Source organism: Arvicanthis niloticus, chromosome 22 (assembly GCF_011762505.2).
Source record: "Arvicanthis niloticus isolate mArvNil1 chromosome 22, mArvNil1.pat.X, whole genome shotgun sequence".
Lineage (NCBI taxonomy): Eukaryota > Metazoa > Chordata > Mammalia > Rodentia > Muridae > Arvicanthis > Arvicanthis niloticus.
In genome coordinates this window covers 29,380,213-29,403,180 of record NC_133429.1, presented here as the reverse complement: position 1 = coordinate 29,403,180, position 22,968 = coordinate 29,380,213, and the positions used below count along the sequence as shown (strand labels likewise).

Sequence of the window (22,968 nt, the reverse complement as noted above, 5' to 3'; positions counted from 1 at the left end):
AAGGTGGAATTAAAGAAATATTAAATCCTCAGGAGTAAAAGACAAAAAAAAAAAAAAAAATGGGTGATAACTAATTGGCTGAGAAAGAAAAAGGTCTTGATTTTTTAGTACATTAATAAATGTCCTTAACTTTCAAAAATCAAATAGATGTTTGCTGATCTTCCTAGATACATGCTCAAAAACACCAGATAGCATTCCTGACAGGGTTAAGCTTTGACCAAACCGGGTGTTTCTGTGTTGTGAATCTCAAACATTCCCAATCCCCCTCTTATCATGTACATAGAAATTAATATTTTATAAACTTATAAATTTTGTGAGTCTTCCATACAAATATTATTGTGAAAGACTCATGAACTTCATTTGCTCATTGTTTGTATTAATGTATGTGTGTAAGTGAGAAGTTAGGGAATTCTTGTGTGTTAATTTGAAAATAGTAAAAAGTATGTTAGTTACTTAAGAATCTGTATAAAATCTATGAGGTCATACGATTTCAGTTGCATTCAATATGTTCATGTAACTACGATTTTTTAAAATGATTTGTTGTTACTTTTTATGAAGTACATGTGTGTTTGTATGTGTGCTTGTATGTATGTCTCTGTGTGTGTGTCTCTGTACATGTGTCTGTCTGTGTGTGTATATGTGTGTGTGTGCGTGTGTGTGTGTATTTTTGTATGTGAGTGCCTTCATTGGGCAAAAGAGGGTTTCCAATCCCCTGGAATAGGTGGTTGTAAGCCAATTGACTTGCATGCTAGGAATTGAACTCAGGTTCCTCTGAAGATTAGGGTGTACTCTTAACAACAGAATCATGTCTCCATCCCTGATATATTAATTTTTGTCAATTGAAATATAATTTTTGATAACACCAACTAACTTTTAGAGATGAATATTTTCTTTTGGCGTGTTAATAGCAGTATACTTTGATGTTTGATTTAATATCTACTAATCTAATTTCCAATTGAAAGCTAGTCTCTATGTATCTGAGAATAGACATGCCCTTCTCCCAAATATTATTTCAATGAAGCCTTTTTGCTGCTCATGGCAGCTGAAGCGTTAAGCTCCTGCTTTTGATTGTAATAAGGTAAACCCTTAGTGCTATCATGTAGAAAATCAGTTTTGCTAAGTCTAGAAAGGTTATATCAAATTTACTCATTAGTCTCAATGAAAACTGAATTGCTATGCATTTAAAATTTTTATCTAAGCAGTAAGTTATCTGTAAGATGATGAAAGACAGCTGGATTGTTGAATGAGTTTTTTATTTTCATTTTCAGCATAGAAATATGGAAATGGGTGGCATTATCACCATTTTAAAAAAGAATAATTAAAAGAATAGATAACCATTATAACTAAAATATGGCATTTCCTGTACAATAAAGCAGTCTGAAGTTCATTAGTCCCAATCATACAATCCCCAGATAAAATATTGTTATAGGTAGCTTTTAGGACAAAAAAAGGAAGCTTTCCTATAAATCAGACAAGAACATAATTTTCACAGTACAGGACTGTTCATGTCATAAAAGGTGTTCCTTGCAAGAATTCTATTGTCTGATTCAAGATGAGTTAAGGATGTTCTTAAGGTTAAATGGCCAAAGAAAATTTCCCTCACACTTCAGACTAACTTCAACCAGAATAGACTGTCCACATATAAGTTTACTTTCTTCTCTTTTTCTTCTATCTTTCTTTCCTACTTGTTACAAAAGATGATATTACTTTGGAATTAATTACAACAAAACATGTCAGGGTCCTATATTTGAGTCTCTGTTTCTTTCTTTCTTTCTTTCTTTCTTTCTTTCTTTCTTTCTTTCTTTTTTCTTTTCATTTGTTGTCATGTTAAAAAATAATGGTCACTGGGCTAGCGAGATGGCTCACTCTTCTCAGTCAAGGCCCACTACCTCCCCTCTTGCCAATATCCACACTTCCACCCTTGTAACATTAATTTCTTAAAAACTTCTACTTTAATTGATGCTTCTTAAATGCTTTAACCTCTCTTGTAGCACACCACCCACCAGAAGCAGTGGGAAAAAAAGAATATGGGGAAAGTGGACCTGTTTAGAAATCTTTCTTTCTTTCTTTCTTTCTTTCTTTCTTTCTTTCTTTCTTTCTTTTTTTTATCAAATTCCTGTCAGGCAGTGGCAGGCAGCTTGATCTACTCAAGAACATTTCATGGATATACCAGCAGTCCAGTTCAGTAGTGTTGGGATAGCAACAGGGAGTATAACCTATAGGAACACCCATGGAGGAGAGATTCGGATCAGCAGGGATGTCAGGAGCAGTTTTCCACTGTGCCTCTCTCAATGAAGCAATGATCAGAGACAATGTGAGACCAATAAGCATTGTATGGCTAGCTCTGTAAGCAAGCCAAGCTCAGCCTCTGTCACTGTCCGTCAAGTCCTTTTTATCCTACGTATAGACATCACCTGTGTCCTCCGTGAGTCTTGACTCAACACATGAGTCTGTCTCGGCTGAATCACTCTGTCAATCAACTCAAATCCATGGAAGTTGCTAGAAACCTTGGCACTGCCAGAAGGTTTTTTGGTTGTTTGTTTGTTTTTCTTTTTTTTTGTGCATTTCACTCTACGGAGTCCAGACAAATGGAGCTCAACTACGTATGTAAGGTAGACCACTCTCTATGGATTCTTCCTGCTAAATAGGGTCAACGAGAAATTCTTTAAAGGGTTGGGGAGGGGTAGGAAAATTAGACACATTAGGTAGACTTAGGAAAGCTATCTTTAGTATCTGTTATCCAGTTCCTATATGCTTAGAAGACTCAGGGCTCGACTGAAGTTTTGACTAGAGCCATTTGAAAGGTTGAGTGAAGCAAAAACATCTAGAGTCAGCAGTAATTCCTGAAACTGTTTGGGAAGCAAGTCTCTGAGCAGCGTCAGGACAGGGTGCTGGAATAGCAGGTCAGTTCAGTGTCCTGAGAATGAATCTTGCCCAAGTTGTACATTCTGTAACATATGAATCTCATAACCAAAATTTTAGTACTATAAAGATATTTGTATGGATAGTGCAAGGTGCACAGATCAGTTAACGATGAATTTTGCTCCTTGTTTGGGTAGGTGAAAGGCAACTGTCTTTTTTATGAGTTAATTTGATCAATATCCAATTGTAATAAATCTTTATTCATGCCATGTGAAGGATGGCATGATGAATCTTAAGAATTGCAGAACCAACAAGTTTTATTGTTTAAATTTAGTTGAAATTTGGGCTAGAGACGTTTTTATATCTAAGCCAGTTATTGGGCTTTCCCCATGTCAAGGAATCAGCCTATCATGTTACCTGTCCTGTTTGATCTTTTTTACTTTTTCTTTTCTGTCTGTCACAAAGATCTTTAGGGTGTGTTCCCCTATCATATTACATCCATAACATTCTGGAAGGGGTCCAAAGTCTTTTCTTCTTTCCTGTCAACACAAATAAAGAGACTCTCTCCTAAAATAGTATGTCCTTGGTACAGTACCTGGAAATCATTAAAGCTATAGAAATAAATTACCAGCTTGACCTCTCTCCCAGAGGGTTTTTAAAATCATAAATATTACCAAACTTATAATCATCTCCATTTTGATAATTAAAACAATTCAAAGCAGTTGAAACAACTCAGTAGATGAATGATGGTCCCAAGAGCAGTTAAAAATAGTTAGAAACAGCCCCACTCTCACTGTAAAGAGTCCCAGAAGAAGACCAAGCCAAATAACCATAATATATATTCAAAGGACCTAGCTCAGACCTATACAGGCTCTCTAATTGTCTGTTTAGTTACTGTAAGCTTCTAGAAGCCCTGGCTATTTGAGGGTATTGTCCATGTTCTTGGGGTGACTTTGATGCCTCTAGCTCTTACAATCATTTCTTCCCTCTTTCAATAAGCCCTAAAAAGGAATACAATCACTAGAAACTTGTAACACCTAGGTTCTTTAAATACCTTGTAAAGGGGTGCCTTATAAAGGGTTTAGATCAACAATTCCTGAGTCTTTTTAGTTGCTTGAAAAGTACTAGTACTTTTGCTATTAGATGTTACAATGCTTATATGGAAAACATTTTTAATTGTTTTGATGGCTAGGGACTAATGATGTAACTGAAGTTATCTACTCACCACCTCCTTAAGCGTACCTGGGTGACTTAATTAGTTTTTTTTAATTGGTTTCATCACTCCAATGGAAGAATAAAATTCTTCCTAGTCGTTGAAAAGTCCTAAGAAATAATTTCAGAGAGAAAATGATAGTCACCTAATAGACACTGGTGGTAATTGAAATGATTGATCTCCCTCTGTGTGCCTTGACCATGGTTGTTGTGTTCTAATATCTTAAGTAATTAGGTCATTTCTCGCCCTATTTGATTGAACTGCTACAATTTTAATTACAGCTCAAGTTCTGATGTAACTACAGTCTTTATACAACCTAAATATTTGTCCTTTGAAAAAAAAATTTAATCACTCTAAATTTTATTAAACTAGAGGTTAAAATGCTCCAGCAAATGTTGGCTTGCCAGTACATAAATCAAAACTATTTCTCTAAATGGTGCCCATACACTGAGAGCATGTTTTAAAGGACATCAAAAGTGATTGAAGTGACAGATATATTTTTGCTTCATTGGGTACTGTAGTGGTTTGAATAAAATGGCCCCAAAGTCTTATCTGTTAGAATACTACTAGCTGTAGTTGGTGAAAATGTTTGGAAAGGATTCGGATATGTGGCCATGTTGGAGATATGACACTGTGACTTTGAGGGTTCAAAAGATTTGTATCATTTCCAGTGTGCTTCGTCAGCCTCCTACTCACAGTCTTCAGGTGTTCCTGTGTTCCTGTTACCATGCCTTCACTCTGCCATCATGGGCTCTAAACCTCAGAAACCATAAACCTAACCTCATTGTCCCACAAAGCCTTGCTCCTGGTGTTTTGCCAAAGCAGTAGAAAAGTAACTAAGAGAATATACTTCTGAACAATAACCTCTGTAGTTGGTTGGGCTTTCCAAATCACATCCATAACCTTAAGAAAATGTCTAGAAGACTCATTAGACCAGTACTCTTTTATTTTTTGTCTCTCTCTTTCCTTCTTTCCTTCTTTATTTCTCTCGTTCTCTCTCTCTCTTTCTGTCTTTCTTTCATTTTTCTTTCTTTCCTTCTTTCTCTCTTTCTTTCTATTTTAAGAAATTGATGCATGTTTACTTATATGAATCAAACTCACATGAGAGAATAATTAATTTCAGGGTTTTTTTTTTTTAACAATTATACGAAACAGAGATCTTTGTGAGAAATGTTACCAGCACATACTTGCACTATCTTATTTCTCATATATACATGCATATATATATATATATATATATAATATCTCATATATGAGAAATATATGTGAAATATATATTGAACAGTTATAGAAATATATATGTATATATATATATATATATAAATACTAAGGTAATATTTGACAGTTTGATCCATAATGTATCAACCTACAGGTCATTTAATTTTCTAAATTATTCATCTCCTTTCTTATCTTTGTATTCTCAGACTGTCTTCTGCATGTACACAGGTTGGTCCATGTATTGACAAGGGACTTCAGCTCACTAGTCTAATCACTTTACATTACGTCTCCTCGAATAAACCTCAGCTCTGAGAGCTTTACAACTCCTCTTATACCTCCATTTTACCACTTTGCTGACTGCATGGCTTTCTTCCAGTTTCAACATACCTGTGTATGGAGCCTGTGCCAGAGAAGCTTTGTAGCAGTCCCTGCACAATTCCTTCTCAGAGTTAAAGCATGCGAGGCTCCACTGAGCTGACACAGCAATAAGTAAAGTGTCTTTCTGGTGACTTTACCTAAAGGACTTTATTGACAATCCTATTTTCTGGCTATTGAATATCAATTGCCACTAGTCTATATTTTGCTGCCTGTAAATCTGTGAGCAAAATATAACTGTAGGTAATGAAAGGCTGCTTTCTAAATTTATCTTATTAACTCTTTGCTATTTTCTGTATCTGGGCTTTGCCCTATTCTTACTGTTATATCAAATTTATGCTATGGTGAATGTTTCTTCAGAGTATACGCCTACAAATGCAAGAATAGTATATGAGTAGGTACTTGCAAATTGTGTACCTGAAAGGCTGACAAACTAGACCAATATTGGCATTACCCATGAGCTGGATCTAGAAGATTCTCTATAGTATTTTTCAAATAGTAGAATTCAAAATACTTTGGGAAAATATGAATGAATTTCTAATGGATGATTCAAATTTATCTTTCACAGTTTCATGCTCAAAATAGATTCGTCTTGCTTTTTCTTTGTAAAAAGGATCTTTTGGGTATCATAGTATTTTATGCTGTGGTTGGGGGAACAGCAGTTATACAGATGAACTGTCACCTCAGTAATGTGCAGCTAGAGAGACTGTGCCCATATCCATCTGGAAAGAGAGAAACAGAATCTTGATGTCATCCTGGTTGCCTGGTAACTGGATCTTTCTCTCATTTAGAACAGTCTTCATTAGTTCAGAGTAGCTGATTTTAAATGATCATTTGAAACACAGGAGCTTAGAGGTAAGCTATGTGAATTTTGTTTATGGAAAGAATAATCTTCTGTCAAATGTAAGACATGCTTGATAAGATTCTTGTTTGGAAAGTGAATAACTAATTACAAATTGTCAATCCACCTGAAACATGAATTTTCAAACCAAGCAATAATTTCTGAATGAGACATGAATGACACTGTTTGTGCCATTATTTTATTAGTGATAATGTATTGGAAAGAGATTTTACATTAGGAAACTGATCAATAGTGTGGCTGGCTTAGTCTTCGATATATCATGTGCTCTGATTCTCCTGCATTTGGCAGGGTTCTGTTATAACCAAGCCCACAGCAATTAATATTATGTCACGTTTATAAAGATCTTCACAAGAACAAAGTTTTCTCATCCCTTTTCTTGAGAAATACTGATTTGAAAATTTGTTTTCTCCTGTAACATTCAACCCTTTGTTTTAACCCAAGGGAATCAGCCCAGGTAGTTGTTACTGTCATTCTTAGTTTAGAGAACAGCAGGAGACAGTGATTCTGGGAACAGCAAGGTGGAGAGTGTAAGGTGATGTGGAATCCTAATAGGAGAGTATTTAAATCATAGTCCAGCCCCTCACTCTACTGCAACATATGCATTGTTGATCTTCTGCTCAGTCGTTTCTCATTGGGCTTACACAAAAGCTTTTAGTAAAGTGAAATGTGTAAAAGAAAAAGCAATTTCTAGTTTATTACCAAAAAAATAAATATCATTATCATTTTCTTTTCTTGCTATTAATAACCTTTCATTGCTGTAATGATCACCTTTTTCATTCTGCCCTGTAGGTACTCCAGATTCAAGAACACAGAATGCAAACACTGTTAGCCCATACTCAATACGTCTTATTTACATTTCCTGTCTTTTTCTTTTCTTCTGAATCCTCTTACATGCGTGAAAAGGCCGCCTTTAACATCCTGACCTGTAGATACTACAAAATCATGAAAACTTGATTTGCATGCACATGAATGTAAAGGTAGCATTTAACCATACAGAATTTAATTCCATAAAGTCATGGCAGATTTAACTAGAGCTACGTTTGGTCTCTGCAGTCTGGGATGCTTTCTTCCCATGCCTTATCTCAAGCCTTCATTCATTCAGCGTTTCTTATCTAATTGAGCTGCTGCTTATATGTGGGACTCTTCACTGAACCCACCACCTTATGCTGAGATCAGTTTCGCGGCTCCACTGAAAGCTCTGCGTCTAATACAGACGTTAGATTGCTTTAAGTATTTTAAACCATAATTCTATCACCTCCTGAACACCAAGATTAAATTGATTTTCTTTCACCAGTGTACAGAGCTCACTGTTTCTTCTTTCTTTTTGCTACCGCCATTCAAGTTATTTATAGCTCACGGTATAGATTCAGAAGTGGGAGCGAACGATTTCTTTACAAATTGCCTCTGCGCCCACCGTGATGCTATGATTAATATGACTCAGCAGTAGCCAGCCTGCTGAACTGATTTATCCCCAGAACTTCAACCTTGAGCATGAACAACCAAGTTCTCAATCCAGATTGCCCAATGCAGTGTCTCGAGAGTCACCGTAGGAGCAGAAGAGTAGTTTTCCAGATTCAACAGGGACTGAGTCACACAACTGGTTTTGTTTCCTTGCTAACCTTGCCCATTCTCTTGAATGTCACTCACATTTAATGCTGAGTGCCTATCTTCTGAAATAAATCCTGGGAGTTTAAACAGACATCTCTCTTGCTCTATTTAACTGCAGCTATTACTATAACCTTTGATTCTGAGTATAACTTAAGTCAGTCTTGTCTTCTACCTCAGCTGACTATTGCCATATTATCAATTACCTGTTTCATATTGGGTTTATTAACTTAGTGCTTTAGTGTGCAAATAAGGAGACTATCTTATAAAGTAATTGATCAATGATTGTCTCTACTGATGTCTGTGGATCCTCCTGTTCTTGGACTGATGTCCAGATTTCTACACTTGGCATTGGCATTGACAGTCCTTTGTAATTTTCCTCTTTTACTTTGCCATTTGTTTATCTTCTTTAATCCATCCATTCTCTATGGACTTTGCTATGCTGAACAAATGAAATTCTCAGTGGGCTCATTAGAGAAACTTCATACGTGCTGTTATTTCTACTTGGTGTATAATTAATTCCACCATAACATTTCTTTATTTCAAAAAAAATTAACTTCATTGGAGGAGGTGACTGAATCTAACAAACCTATATTGAATGATAGACCTTTAAATATTACTAAAGAAAAAAATTCTGTAATGGAAATATAAATTACATACAATCTTTCTCCTTTTGAAGTCTTCAATATCTTTCTCTGTGGTTCATTTCGGGAGCACAATTGCTGATTTCCAATTTATTTTTTTAAAAAACTGTGATCTTAGTAATGAAAACTGAAGCCTACAGCTGTCAGAGTGTGCATTTGCTAGTTACAAAAGGGTTTTTTTGTTTTGTTTTGTTTTGTTTTGTTTTTTTTTTTTGAACAAAATGAAAAGCACTGAAATGTTCAGACCTGGCGATACAAGTTCAGAATTAGAAAATGTCTACTTAACTCATACACTCATTGTGTGTGTGTGTGTGTGTGTGTGTGTGTTATTTATTTGTTTTGGCAAGGATTATAATACAGGTCCTCTGCACATGTATTATAGGTATTAGCTTATTATTTAATTGGACTCCTGAGTGTGAGATTCTTTTACATGCCTTTGGACCATTTTTTTCTCCTGTTGGATTGTCATGTCCAACTTTGATATGATAGTATTTGCTTCATCGTGTTATGTTTTATTCTGTCTAAAGGGGCTTTGTAATCTTTTCCCTGACGTCTTCCACTTTTGTGTGCAGCTACATAAAAGTAGTGGGTACAGAAAACCAGTGGCTTAATAACAAGTATGTCTCACAATTGTGTGGATCTGATATTCCGTATGCTATTGAAAATACATCTCAGGCAATTCCTAGTTCTGGATGGTTCATTCTGGAGAGCCTGACTTTGTAGAGTGGCTTTCTAGAACCCCTTGTGATGACTGGAAGCCTGCCCTCATCAAGGACTGTTGATTACAGCGTCTATACATAGCATTTTTACCCTGGTGGGTTCAGGTTACTGGCCCATACATTATACAAAGTGGCTTAGGGAGAAGAGTCCAAGAAACTTACATAAACCCTCTTTATTCTTGGTCAAAGTAATCAAAATGACTCCAAGTTAAGTAAAGCTGGCCACTGTTTATTAGGTGGCGTATGGAGATTTTTGAGTCAATTTTCTCACTTTTCAAAGTTGTTGGTGTTATCTCTCTAGACTCTTCCATTTCCTCTTTGAACACCAACCAAAAATAAATTCTCTTATTATTTTCGCATGTGTCTCACCAAGAAGTATGCAAACATAAAATATCCATGTAGATCAATGTATAATATATTTTGGAAAAAACAAACCACTTTGTATACATTGTCTAACAACTTTCTTCTAGATCTTATTTTGTAAAAACCATTCTCCTTTTTACTAAACGTTCGTCTCTGGCACTTGAATGGCTTTACATTCTTTTTAAATATGAGACAGTTCCCACTTGAAAAAAAATCTATGCTTTGATATAAGCAATATAGTTGAAAACATGCTTGTCATTAAGGATCTATGAACTGAATGTATTTCTTTGCACACATCCCTAGGATAAATGTATGAAATATATATGCATTTTAAGGTTCTTGTTCAAATATTGCCAAATTTCCTTTCAGATATGCAGCAATTTATTTTTAAATGTGTGCGTGTCCATGTGTGCACACTTGTGTGTGTGTGTGTGTGTAACTTTACTTTTTGAACATGGATGCAAACACTGAACGATATTGCTTGTTTCAGAAATGCAACAATTTATATACACACTCACATATACAAAAAAAGTACTCTCTTTGCTTTGTGTGGGACAACTACCCATGTGACCCATCTCCCACTTCCCATTCTGGCTCTGGTTCTTTCAGCAATCTTATGCAATGTCCTACAATTGGCCCTTGATTTTCAAGAAGCCACAGAAATCTACCAGCCAGATATTCTAACACACTTTCCATTTGCTTCTACATTTCTTCTCTGTTCTGTATCATAGATGGTGGCAGGTTTTTCTTTCTGTACTAGAAAGCTACTTTATACTGGGCCACCTAGATCAAGAGTGTGTCCATCAGGACTTGTGTGTGTGGTCGGGTGGACACATGTGTACATGATGGTGTGACAGAAGGCTAAGTTGTTATCTTTCTCATGATAATCATAGTTACAAAGACATAAATCTTTAAGTACCTCTTCATCCTACCTCACTCCTATCCAAGACTCCATATTACCCTGACAGTCCTAAGAACTGCCTTTCGCTGGATCATATGAAATGGCTCTCCCTAGGCATACCAGTCCCTCCATGTTAATATAAAATTTAGCAAAACCCTAGTATTTGAATTACTAATGTTAAAGGCATAATCTGTATCTAATTTATGTGACCTAACTGGATTATCTTTTAATCACCCTTACAATTTCTGTGTCAAATTAATAATCTAGAAAATATGGTTTTAATAAAAAAAATAGCTAAAGATTAAAAGATTAACTGTAATAACTGAAACATATCAGGACATGTGTGTGCCACCTTCTCTTCCCGCAGGGCAGGGCTGGGGAAGGCATCTCACTAATCCTTTACTACATTTTTATTTAAGGAAAGTTTTGTTCTTCTGTCTTCTTTCAACAGCTTCTTTCTATATGGAGTAGGAAGATGAGAGTGCTAACACCATTTATAAGATTCCACAATGAGCCAGGCTTTCTGATGCCTGCCTTTAAACCACACTGCTCTGGAGCCAGAGACAGGCGGATCTCTGGGAGCAGTCCAGCCTGGTCTACACCAACATAGAATGCTCCGGGTCAGCTAGGGATACATAGTGAAACCATCCTGGAGTAAATCCCCCACTCTAATGAGACCAAGTACAGTTTAGTAGTTTTGTTATTTGTCCTGAGGTTTGCTTGTTATTACTGTGGGATGCAACACTAGAGTCTGGTAGGCACTAGAGACTTCTGGTTCTTTTATAGCTAGATTTTCAAACTGTTTGTTAACAAGTTGCACAGATCTTACATTGCTAAAACCTGTAGAGGTTTTGAACTCCAGTTGATTAGAGTGACCATTGTGGCAAACCTTGATAGCCAATAATTTTAAATTAGATGACCATAGCTACTGATAGAGACAGAGGCCTGTGTCTCTTTCATAAGCCTGTCCTCTTTCCTAACATGTCCCAATGTCCTGTTAGGTTGTGTTTGTGTACATAAGAGGACTTCCACATCCTGTGTACCATTCTTTTAAGCACACCGCTCTGCTATGGTGCTTCCTGTCATTATCACCAATCCTCTCACACTACGTATAAAGGGGAGCTAAGATGATTATGTTTTCAAAAATATAAAGGAGAAAACACACACAGTCTTTCCAATCATATACATTTCCTTCTTTGCATTCAATATATGGTAAGGGAAATAAAAGTTAGATACAAAATGTCATTTTATGAAAAAGTGAGTTATGATATAAAAATAACCGAATTCTCCCTTAAGACTCAGAACATCTGGTCCTTTTAACTGATTATCTACACCATGCCAGATATGATCATCTTAAAATCTTTAGTATCTTAAACCTTTAGCCAGTGGTTCTCAACCTCTCAAAGCTATAACCCTTTATGTTCCATCAAACCACAAAATATTAAGTAAATAAGTATATTTATTTTCAAGTAACACAGTTCCATTTTTGTTTCTACTTAATATCTGTAATTTTGCTTCTATTGTGAAGCATAAGGTAACATATGTGTTTTCTGATGGTCTTAAGTAACCCTTGTATAAAGTTGTCCCACTCCCCAAAAGGGGTCACGACCCAGAGGTTGAGAACCACTGACTTGGACTTTGGTTTAGGGCCTATGTTTTAATGTTCAAAAGTCCACCTTCTGCTACCAGTGACAAATAAGCCACTAAAGATAATAACGTGAATTGTAAACCTAGCTTTGGTCAGGAAATGAAAAAAAGGCTGTGAACCTTTCCCAACACTCAAGTAACATAGGTTTTATGGCAAAGCTCAAAGCAAAAGGCATGTATTTAGACTATTTGGGTCAATGCTCTTCTATGACTTGCAAAATTATTGTCTTCTTTACATTTAATCCTCTCACCCACTTGCTCTCGCTCTGTGTGTGTGTGTGTGTGTGTGTGTGTGTGTGTGTGTGTGTGCTGAGATGTACACCATGAAGCAAAAAAAGGGAACAAGTCTCTTCAGTATCTTTATCCTGTTATCCTGCTCCTCCATTGCTGTAAAAAAATCCTTTTGATTCCAAATGTTTATGTTACAAATAGTTTTCTCAAAAATGTAATTGCCCTCAGAATTTATGGTTACAAGCATCAACTGGGGTTATTATGGCAGATGATTTAGGGAGTAACAAACTTAACACGTTCTTAAGCTTTGCAGGGTGATCATAAGCCTATGGGCTTGATACCTAGTGTGGTATGCATGTAGCTTTCTGTGTTTATAGCTATGCTGGATCCATGAACAGCAGCGTGGGATTTCTTTGATAAAGTTTTGGTAAATTCAGCTTGAGATGTCTCAGGAGACAGCAAGCTAAAAGTATCAAATTAAATGTATATTGAAAAGTAAAATAACTTTAGATAAGTCCATAAGAAATACCTTTTCTCGTTCTCATTTCTCTTTTAACCTATGTTGTGAAGCCCAGAATGTTGTTATTCCCCATTCTTCCACTTCTTGACCCATCACGAACACCAAAACCCTCTTTTCATTCTTTAGAAGAAACATACCATATGAAGTACTCTAAACACATCTCTTATTTTAAAATCATGAATGCTCCAAACACTGCTGTTTTTCATTTTTAATAATGTTTATGGGATTTCTCTTGTGATATAAGAATATCTGTAAGCTCTGTTAAACATTGAGTGACTCTGATTTTTTGTCACTTCTCTTCAACACTGACCATAAAGCTAAGCATCTTGAATACTAGATTGCAACTAGACTTGAATCTATTCCTAATGAAATGAAAATTATGATGTAAACGTATCTGGGTCCATTGTACAAATACCAAATGTTGAAGCACTAAGTGATAAGCCATACTTTTCTCCCCAGAGACTGGATCCCCCATAACAGCATCATGTATTGGATTAGGTAATTCCAAAACACCTCCACCAGGGCAAGCAGGAAAATGTGTTCCAGGATACAATGGTAAGTTGCTACACTGGTAATTCCAAATGTTCACTGTTAAGGAATTTGGCATTTTCTAATACCTGGTGTATAAAAAGTACTTGCTTTCAAGAAAGTCATACATTGGAAATGAATGCTTCAGTTTTTGCTATTAAAATTAATGCTATGGTCTTTTAATGAGTTATTTTGTTTGAATAGCTAAAACAATCAAGAGTCTTTTAAGACTATGAGTTTGAAATTATTACATGTGAAGTGTGCAGTACTTACGTATATCATTTCAGTTTTGATGACTCACATTTAATCTAAGATGTTGTTAAGTATTTGGTAATGAGTAAATTGAAATACTTTGAGACTGCACATCATTGCTATGGTAACAATGATAATAGATTTTTAACAACATACAGATCACTGGGGTTTGTTTTGTTTCCTTGCTTCGTTAACAAAAAAAGCTATAGCTTATTCCATAATGCTCTTTAAGATTGTTGACAAAGTTCTTGAATCTTGTTGCCCAAAATTAAATGCAGAGTAAAGTACTTTTAACAAGTATCTTTATTTTGAGATATAATGACAATAATGTATCCTACCAATCTTTGATTTTCTTTTTATAGTAGTACCCATTATAGCTAGATCATTTTTACAGGACTCTCCTCCTTTGTTGCAAAATTTTTAACTTTTTAACATTCAGTTTTCTTACTTCTAAATGCCTATAATTGAATGGACTTTGTTGGGCTGCTGAAATGTGATGTAACACAGCAAAGCAGTTACAAAGGCCACAAAAGGCATTGGTGCTATTGGTGCTGCAGATATTTCATAGACTCCTTGTGACCTTTCCTTGTCCACATTAGCTTGTCTATTGCTGTATTCAGCTCATGTTTATACCTTCATGTTTTACTTTTTATTGTAGGAAGATATCTGTTTTATAATTCTGTGATCTCTCTGACTTCTTCTGCTATGGGAAAAATGATCCCATATCCAATGAATCCCTCAACTGAACAGTGGTTGTCCTCTTTGATCAGAAGACTTGCTTTGTGTTGAGATACTTTTAGTGGTTGCCAACTGTGAGGGACGTTAAACACATTTTCCCTTAGTACATCTGTTTCATTTTTATATCCAGTTGTAAGAAAGAGTTAAGCTTTGGTGCCTCCTGAAACTTTAATACAGAAAATTCTCATTGTTCAAAAACCTTTGGCTTCCAGAGGACAGATTAAACTACTGTAGTTGAAGCATCAGGGACTTTGTGACTGATACATTTTTGGTTTGTTTAATGGTTATACAGAACTTTGAAAGTATAAGGTAACATACAACATTATAGTAAAAGAAAGCTACTTTGAGAAAGGAAAGGAAACCTTTCTTTGTGAAAGAATCTATGTGGTATTGTATTTAGTTTTATACCCATTCTCTATATACCACTACAATTAGAAAACATTGCTCTTATTTTATAAACAGAAAGCCAGAACCAGATAAAACAACATGGCTTGGGGCATGCAGTAATTAGGATGTTGTCTTGCAATTTGATGAAACAAGGGTGAATTTGGATGTGTTTTCTCTTACAATGAACTCATAATCAGCGAAATACAGATATTTATAACTTTAATAACTGTCATTATAATGTTTTTCAACAGTGCCCTCCAGAAATACTAAGAAAAGATTGATTAATTTAATCTTAGTTCAGTGCCTTCCTACAGTTGTTTAGGAATAACCTAAGTGAATAGAACAACATAAAAGACTTCAGAATCTGGATAATTGCAATGCATTTTTTATGTGAGATATGGTGTAATCTGGACACCAGATACTCTATTGAATATTTTCCATATTCTATTGAGGCATCATGGAAAATATTAGAAATGATATGTTTCGAAACATTAACTTAACCCAGTTTACATATCACAAATGGATATGCTTGTTCTGTCTTCATTTTATGTATACTTAGCTGTACATTACAGCATTCTTTAGTTCATAAAAACATAAAGATATAGGTAATATTCATACCTCACTATAGGCATGTAAATGGGAATAACCATAAAAATGAGATTATGGTGCTGTAAAAAATATGTATTTTCTTTAGGTATGCCCTGATAAAGTTTATGATCTTGCTACATGTCAAATGCATGTACCTTTTATACTTTTATAAAACATGTTTAGCCTACTTTTGTATCTTCATGGTCTCACAGAAATACAAATATTATTTGGGGCTAGAAACTTTAGAAGTGATTTTAGAAAACACAAGAAAATATTTAATGTTTGGGGGTTAGTATTTGTGTTCAGAATTATATTTATATTTGTGTGCATATTTTTCTTTATAGTTATGATTTTGGATGACAACATGCAAAAACTGAAGGCTAGAAGCTTAGGAAATATTGTGGTAAAGTAAGCAGTTTTATTTTTATTTGTTTTAAATTTTCCTTGGTTATTTTGTTTATTTACATTTCAAATGTCATCCCCTGTCCCAGTTTCCCCTCTGAAAATCCCCCATCCCACCATCCCTCCCATCTGCCTCCATGAGGATGCTCCCCCATTCTTCCACCCATTCCTGTCCCACCATCACCCTAGCATTCCCCCACACTGAGGCATCAAGCCTTCACAGGACCAAGGGCCTCCCTTCTCATTGATTCCAAATAAGGCCATCTGCCACGTATGCAGCTGGAGTCATGGGTAGCCACTGTGTACTCTTTGGCTGGTGGTTTAGTCCTTGGGAGTTCTATGGGGTTCTGCTTGGTTGATATTGTTGTTCATGCTACGGTGTTGCAAACCACTTTAGCTCCTTCAATTCTTCCCCTAACTCCTCCCTTGGGGTCTCTGCACTCAGTCTGATGGTTGGCTGTGAGCATCCACCTCTATATTTGTCAGGTTCTGGCAAAGCCTCTTAGGAGGCAGCCATATCAGGCTCCCAACAGCAAGCACTTCCAGGCACCCACAATAGGTTTGATGACTGTATATGGGATGTATCCCCAGGTGGCTCAGTCTCTAGATGGCTTTTCCTTCAGCGTCTTCTGCACACTTTATCTCCATATTTCCTCCTGTGAGTATTTTGTTCCCCCTTCTAAGAAGCACTGAAGCATCCACACTTTGGTCTTCCTTCTTCTTGAGCTTCATATGGTCTGTGAATTGTATTTTAGGAATTTCGAACTTTTGGCTAATATCAACTTATCAGTGAGTCCATACCATGTGTGTTCTTTTATAACTGGGTTACCTCACTCAGGATGATATTTTTACCTTCCATCCATTTGCCTGAAAATTTCATCAAGTCATTGTTTTTAATAGCTGAGTAGTACTGCATTGTGTAAATGTATCAAATTTTCTGTATTCATTATACTCTGTTGAGGGACATCTGGCTTGTTTCCAGTTTCTGGCTATTATAAATAAGGCTGCTATGAACATAGTGGAGCATGTGTCTTTGTTACATGTTAGAGCATCTTCTGGGTATATGCCCAGGAGTGGTACAGCTGGATCCTCAAGTAATACTATGTCCAATTTTTTGAGGAAACACCAGATTGATTTCTAGAGTGATTGTACCAGCTTGCAATCCCACTAGGGAGAAGTGTTACTCTTTCTCCACATCTTAGCCAGCATCTGCTGTCACCTGAGTTTTGATCTTAGCCATTCTGGTGTGAGTGGAATCTCAGGGTTTGTTTGTTTGTTTGTTTGTTTGTTTGTTTTTTGATTTGCATCTCCCTGGTAACTAAGGTGTTGAACATTTCTTTAGGTGCTTCTCAGCCACTTGAGTTTCCTCATTTGAGAATTCTCTGTTTAGTTCTATTTCCTATTTTTAATAGAGTTATTTGATTCTCTGGAGTCTAACTTCTTGAGTTCTTTGTATATATTGGGTATTAGCCCTCTATTGGATGTAGGACTGGTAAAGACCTTTTTGCAATCTGTTGGATATAAAACAACACCAATGGTCATCTCAGGAAACACGCATACATACAAGTATCATTGTACTGGTGGAGCAGGTTATAGTTAGGGATTTACACATATACACACATATACATGTATGCAAAAGCATATATGCATGCAATAACAATTGGGGAAACAAGAAGAATGTGATCTTGGAAGGGAGATTATATATGGAAGAGATTAGAGGGAAAAATGGAGGGAGAAATTAAAATTATATTATAGTCTCAAAAATAAGAGAAAAATACAAAACAATAAGTAGCTAGTATACTTCCCTCTCACTCAGAAGCACAGCAGTAATTTTGCAGCTTTCATTCCTGGTGACATATCTGCCATGCTGAGTCCATCTTGCTCCTGCAAGATTTCAATGCTAACTTCTTCCTCCTGCTTACATCTTGCAGTGTCAGGGGATTGTGTCACGCTAATGCAAACAACCTACTGTTTCAAATACTCTTCTAATATTTTAAAGTGCATCATATCTAATATGTATGGATTTTTATGTTTGGTTCAGTTAATAAATATCTATGTTATCAGCTTCTATATTCTATACATTATATCACTCATTCATTGCTTCTGTATTTACAAGCAAAGAAACATTATTGTAAAGCAGTTCAGTGTTATACAGTGACCATAACTTATTGATATCATGTTTTATTCTATTGAATACATGTTCAACATTTTGTATGTATCATTAAGTTTGTGAAAATAAACTCTGTGGTGCTCATAAATTTCTTAAGGACATATATTTTTAAAACATGTTGCATCATTAACCAGTTTGTGATTGAATATGACTGTCTATTTTTGACAGACTGTTTATATTCTTAACTCAGTTAATTGTTTTATTGGCTACAGTTTTCTCTTAATCCTGTCTCCAAAGCAGTTTTTTTTTTTTTTTTTTTTTTTTTTTTTTTTTTGCCCCGTCCTCTAAATTTTTATCTCCATTGTGAAATTTGGTTCTTTTGACATTTTTATGATTATTCATAGTGTTGTATTGTACATCTCTTTGATTTCATCTTTTCTCATCTTTGGATGATCTGTATATTATTGAACATTTAACTGAATGCAAAATTATTCAATCAAACAGTAGTATAGTATTAAACTTTTGACAACAGTAAATACCACAATCTCTTGAAACATTTTTTTATCTCTGTCTCTTTATTTTACTTATTTATTTGTTAGTTTATTTTTTTATGTATTGCAAGTAGTGGGCATTACTGTCCCTTTAACTGGCAAAAATGCTGAAATTTGAATAAAAATATTTCAACTTAGATTAATTATAAAAGAGTGGAATTATGTATGATAGTGGAATCTGAAATGGAGTTGATTACATTGGTACCTATATAATACGTGACATTTAAATAATTGATACAGGCTTTCTTGTAGTTCTGATTAACAATTTTCACACCTTTCTTGGTATGTCTGAAGGGGCTGGCTTCAATAGAATGAGTTCTTATGACTAAAGAATAACACATGTAAGATCTAAAACAAGATTTGTCTTACAATTTATTTCTTCCTAATGAATTTTATTACTTTCATCTTCAGATGGTACAAGGTTCCTTTCTTTTAAAAAAAAAGTACATTAAATACTATAAATTTAATGGAAATATTTTTTTTTTTGCTAAATATGTCTTCATGTATAATTATGTTGTGGCCCATAAAATAGAAAGAATCTATATAAATTTTTAAAAAGATAAATCTTGTTATCTTTAAAACAATTTTCTTCTCATTAGACTAGATAAGAGTATATTTATCACGTTTCTATCAGTAAGTATAGAGGTATTATGTTGCCATTTTAGGTGTAGTACATTCAAAGCGATGGAAAATTTTATTATCCAAGGTTCTACTTGTATCCAAGGTTCACATTTCTTCAACGCACATTTGACTCCTGAGCACATACCCATACAACTCTATAACCTATCCTAGAAATGATCTCAGTCGTGTTTGTTGCTGTTCTATTCACTATAGCAAAGAGTTATAATCAACCTAGATGTCCATCAACAGATGAATATATAATGAAAGTTATGCAAATATTCCCATGCACATACACAGTCACACATACTGTAATCCACTAAAAAATATCATAGTTCTTTAAATCAGATTTCCTACCTTCATACATCTGGTTATAATGTGACCTGTTGTGGGAAGAATGGAGAGAGAACAGGCCATGCTAGAGAAAAAAACAAGCCAATTTGTGGGTGGGTGCTCACTTAATTTATGGATGTACATGTTTTTAGAATTTAAAAAAACCAACTCTCTAGTAGCATACACTTTTATATAATCTAACTTTAAATGAGTCATCTCTGACAAAATGAATTTTTTTTCATGATCTCTGAGGTGAGAGTTGAGACTTCGATGGTTTTAAATCATTTATAGTTCCCCTCATTCTAATTACTGATGGCTTTGCTCTGCATAAATCCAGAAGAGGTAAAATACAGTAGTATCATTCATAAGCTATAATTTTTCCTTATGGTTATTACTGTTATTTAAATCCTTGAAGATAAGACAAATCTGGCCTAAAATAATTTCATGCTTAGCCTGAAGCCAGGAAGAAATGGATGGTATTTTTCCTCTGTATCCAAAAAGGTTTTAATAGATAAATTCTGAATTCTACATTTAATTACGAATTATAAAGATTCGATGTGTCATGGCATGGTAGAATTTCATTTCTCCTAATGCTTAGTGATAAACCAATATATTTGAATGTAAACTATACAATTATATTACACGTGGATAGTAGAGTAGATCAGAAAAACAACACAAGAATATCTCTTTTCTCTCATTAACAAAATAGTTTTGGAAGATTTTTGTTAATAGTTTATTTTATCTGAAAAAGAAAAAAAGAACTTAATTCTAGGTTCATATTTCACTATCCATAACAATCAATTCATCAACTGGAAACTTTAGTGCACTCTAGTGCTTGCTTAACTTGTATTTGCAATTATTTTTTTTTTTAAAAATAAGATTCCTCACTAAAACTTGTTTGTACACCTCATGTTTAGAAACAATGTTATGTGGGCGGGGGCTAAGAGGTGGAGAGTGGGGATAAAACAACCAAACCCAAAAACCCAAAACCTTGTGATGACTTTAGGTTCTTCCACTTGCTGTATACAAATTCTAGCATTGTAGAAGTCATTTCTATTTGGGTGACTTTATCAGAAAGCATTCTGGTGATGGCCCAACTACTGTGGGCCCTGGAATGAAGTAAACGGGATTCCGGTGTCTTCGCTGTTTAATGGCAATTACTTTTGTTTATAGAATTTGCATTTCTCTCAGACGAGAAAACTTCCTGTCCACATGGCTGCTAGAAAATTCTTTTGATTTAGAAGCCTACTGCCGCCTGTTAATTTAGTGCGGCAGTTATGGTGTGTGAGTGGCTATGAATGTGAAATGCTCATGAATTTTAGAAGGTGCTCCTGTAATTGCATCCAGAGTTCCAATGTGCAGAAATAAAACGGTGAGTAATTTCCAGACAACAGACCTCGGTGCCTTTAAGATTTTAACTGCAATTGCCTCCCTTTGAAACGCTGGGCTCAAAGTTATTAAAGCCATTGGTCTCTGACTCTTCCTCTCTCTGGGGCGTACATTTTTTTCTGACCAGGTCTATTCCTGCTATGGGAAGTATGGCTTGTACACTCTCTGATGTGTTCTCCTGACCTTGTCCCCAGGGCAGCAGTAAGCAGGTAGGGAATTGTGTGGAGTACGACTTTCTGTTCACTGTCTGCCAATTCCTCATTCTACAGATATCGAACTCCTGACATTTAATGATGTTTGTTTACATCCTGACAGTTTCACACCAGCTGTTCATTTACCAAGGTCCCATCTAGGGAAAAAGCCAAGAATGTTTCCTTTTGGGGACATCCTCTGACTAAGAACAAGTATGCCACAGGGTTATAATTCTGCTGTTTTATAAATAAATCTCAAACCTAGGTTTTCCTATTATCTTTATTGGCCTTGTAATAATACTGTGAGGGAGACTAAGAGATACATTGAGTCCTCAATTTTGACATAAAAAACAAAAAACCAAAAAACAAAAAACAAAAAAACTAAAAAACCAAACAGTAGCATCCAAGAGTTACATAGCCAGAACCCACACAGTTCATACAGAAAGAAGGAAATGTTTTGGGCCCTCTCTTTTAGGAAGACAAAGTAACTTTGTATTCAAATCTGAAGAAACACCAGACTCTGGACCACGTAGGCACTACCAAGGGGACAAACATAGTATTTCATTCCAGAATTCTTCAGAAAATAGGAATTAGGTCTGAATTCTGAAGCCCAGGGTTTCTGCATAAAATAGAGAATAAAGTTCATAGTTCAAGAGGAATAATAAGCACGAAGAAGCTTTGCATTTTATTATTTTGTCTTTTTTTTTTTTTTTTTTTTTTCAGAGCTGAGGACCAAACCAAGGGCCTTGTGCTTGCTAGGCAAGCGCTGTACCACTGAGCTAAATCCCCAACCCTGCTTTGCATTTTAGATGACTTAGGACTTTGCAACTATCTTTGGCAAGTGACTTTCTTGTCTTGTTTTTTAATGATTTCATAACACTCTGGTCTCACATACAGGAGTTGTTGCTGCCTTGGCTATTTCTTTTCACATTCAGTATGGTCTCTTTGAGAAGGGTATTATCTAAACTGAACTACTAATTTAAAATTAGAGAAAAAGAAGACTCTAATTTCACTCTGCTTGCAAGAGCTAAGGAAAGTATCACAGGGGAGTAGAATTTGAAGGATGAGAATAGAAACTAGCAAGATCATTTGAGTATTTTTGCATCTTTCATTTCATCCAGCCCACTGTACTGTGTTCATTTTGCATAATATCAGAAAAAGACCCCATTGTACCATTATTTCAGAGGAAAGAATTGCTCTTCATGCTGGATAGTACTTAAGATATAATACAGTCAAAAGTGCTTGCTTGGAATATTGCCAAAAATGTTATATCTGTCTTGTCCACATTTAATTTCTCTATCATCTATCTATTTATTTATCTATCCTCTATGTACGTATCTGTCCCTCTATATGAATGTGTGTACATTTATATATGAATGTGATATATACATGAATGTGATATATATGTATGTATATATGTATATATATAATATACAAATATTTGTATCATATGCAAATACTTTCAACTCTGAAACTTTTCTGCTCTGTTTTTCTCTAGTGTCATAATGGGTCTTACCTCAAGGTTCTCTGATTAAACACCTTTTTAATATTCTAGAGAAAAATCAACTGAATTTATTGAGATAGCAACCACACTCGAGTAGTGAATAGCAGAGAACATTCCACTCTTGTGTCTTTAGATAATGTTGAATTTGTGAAGAATTAAGCTATTTTCTTGAGGTGTTTTACTGACTTGAGATAGCTCTACTTGTCATTTCTAGCAA

At 35.2% G+C, this 22,968-nt stretch overlaps 1 protein-coding gene across 1 annotated transcript in view; it reads left to right on the top strand.

The window, feature by feature from the left end:
• Nucleotides 1-22,968, top strand: part of Acss3 (acyl-CoA synthetase short chain family member 3) — a 173,636-nt gene that overhangs the window by 120,874 nt on the left and 29,794 nt on the right. Inside the window, exons 10-11 of the mRNA XM_076920151.1 lie at nt 13,620-13,715; nt 15,998-16,061. Of these exons, the coding sequence (XP_076776266.1) occupies nt 13,620-13,715; nt 15,998-16,061 (160 nt within the window). The remainder of the gene's footprint in view (nt 1-13,619; nt 13,716-15,997; nt 16,062-22,968) is intronic.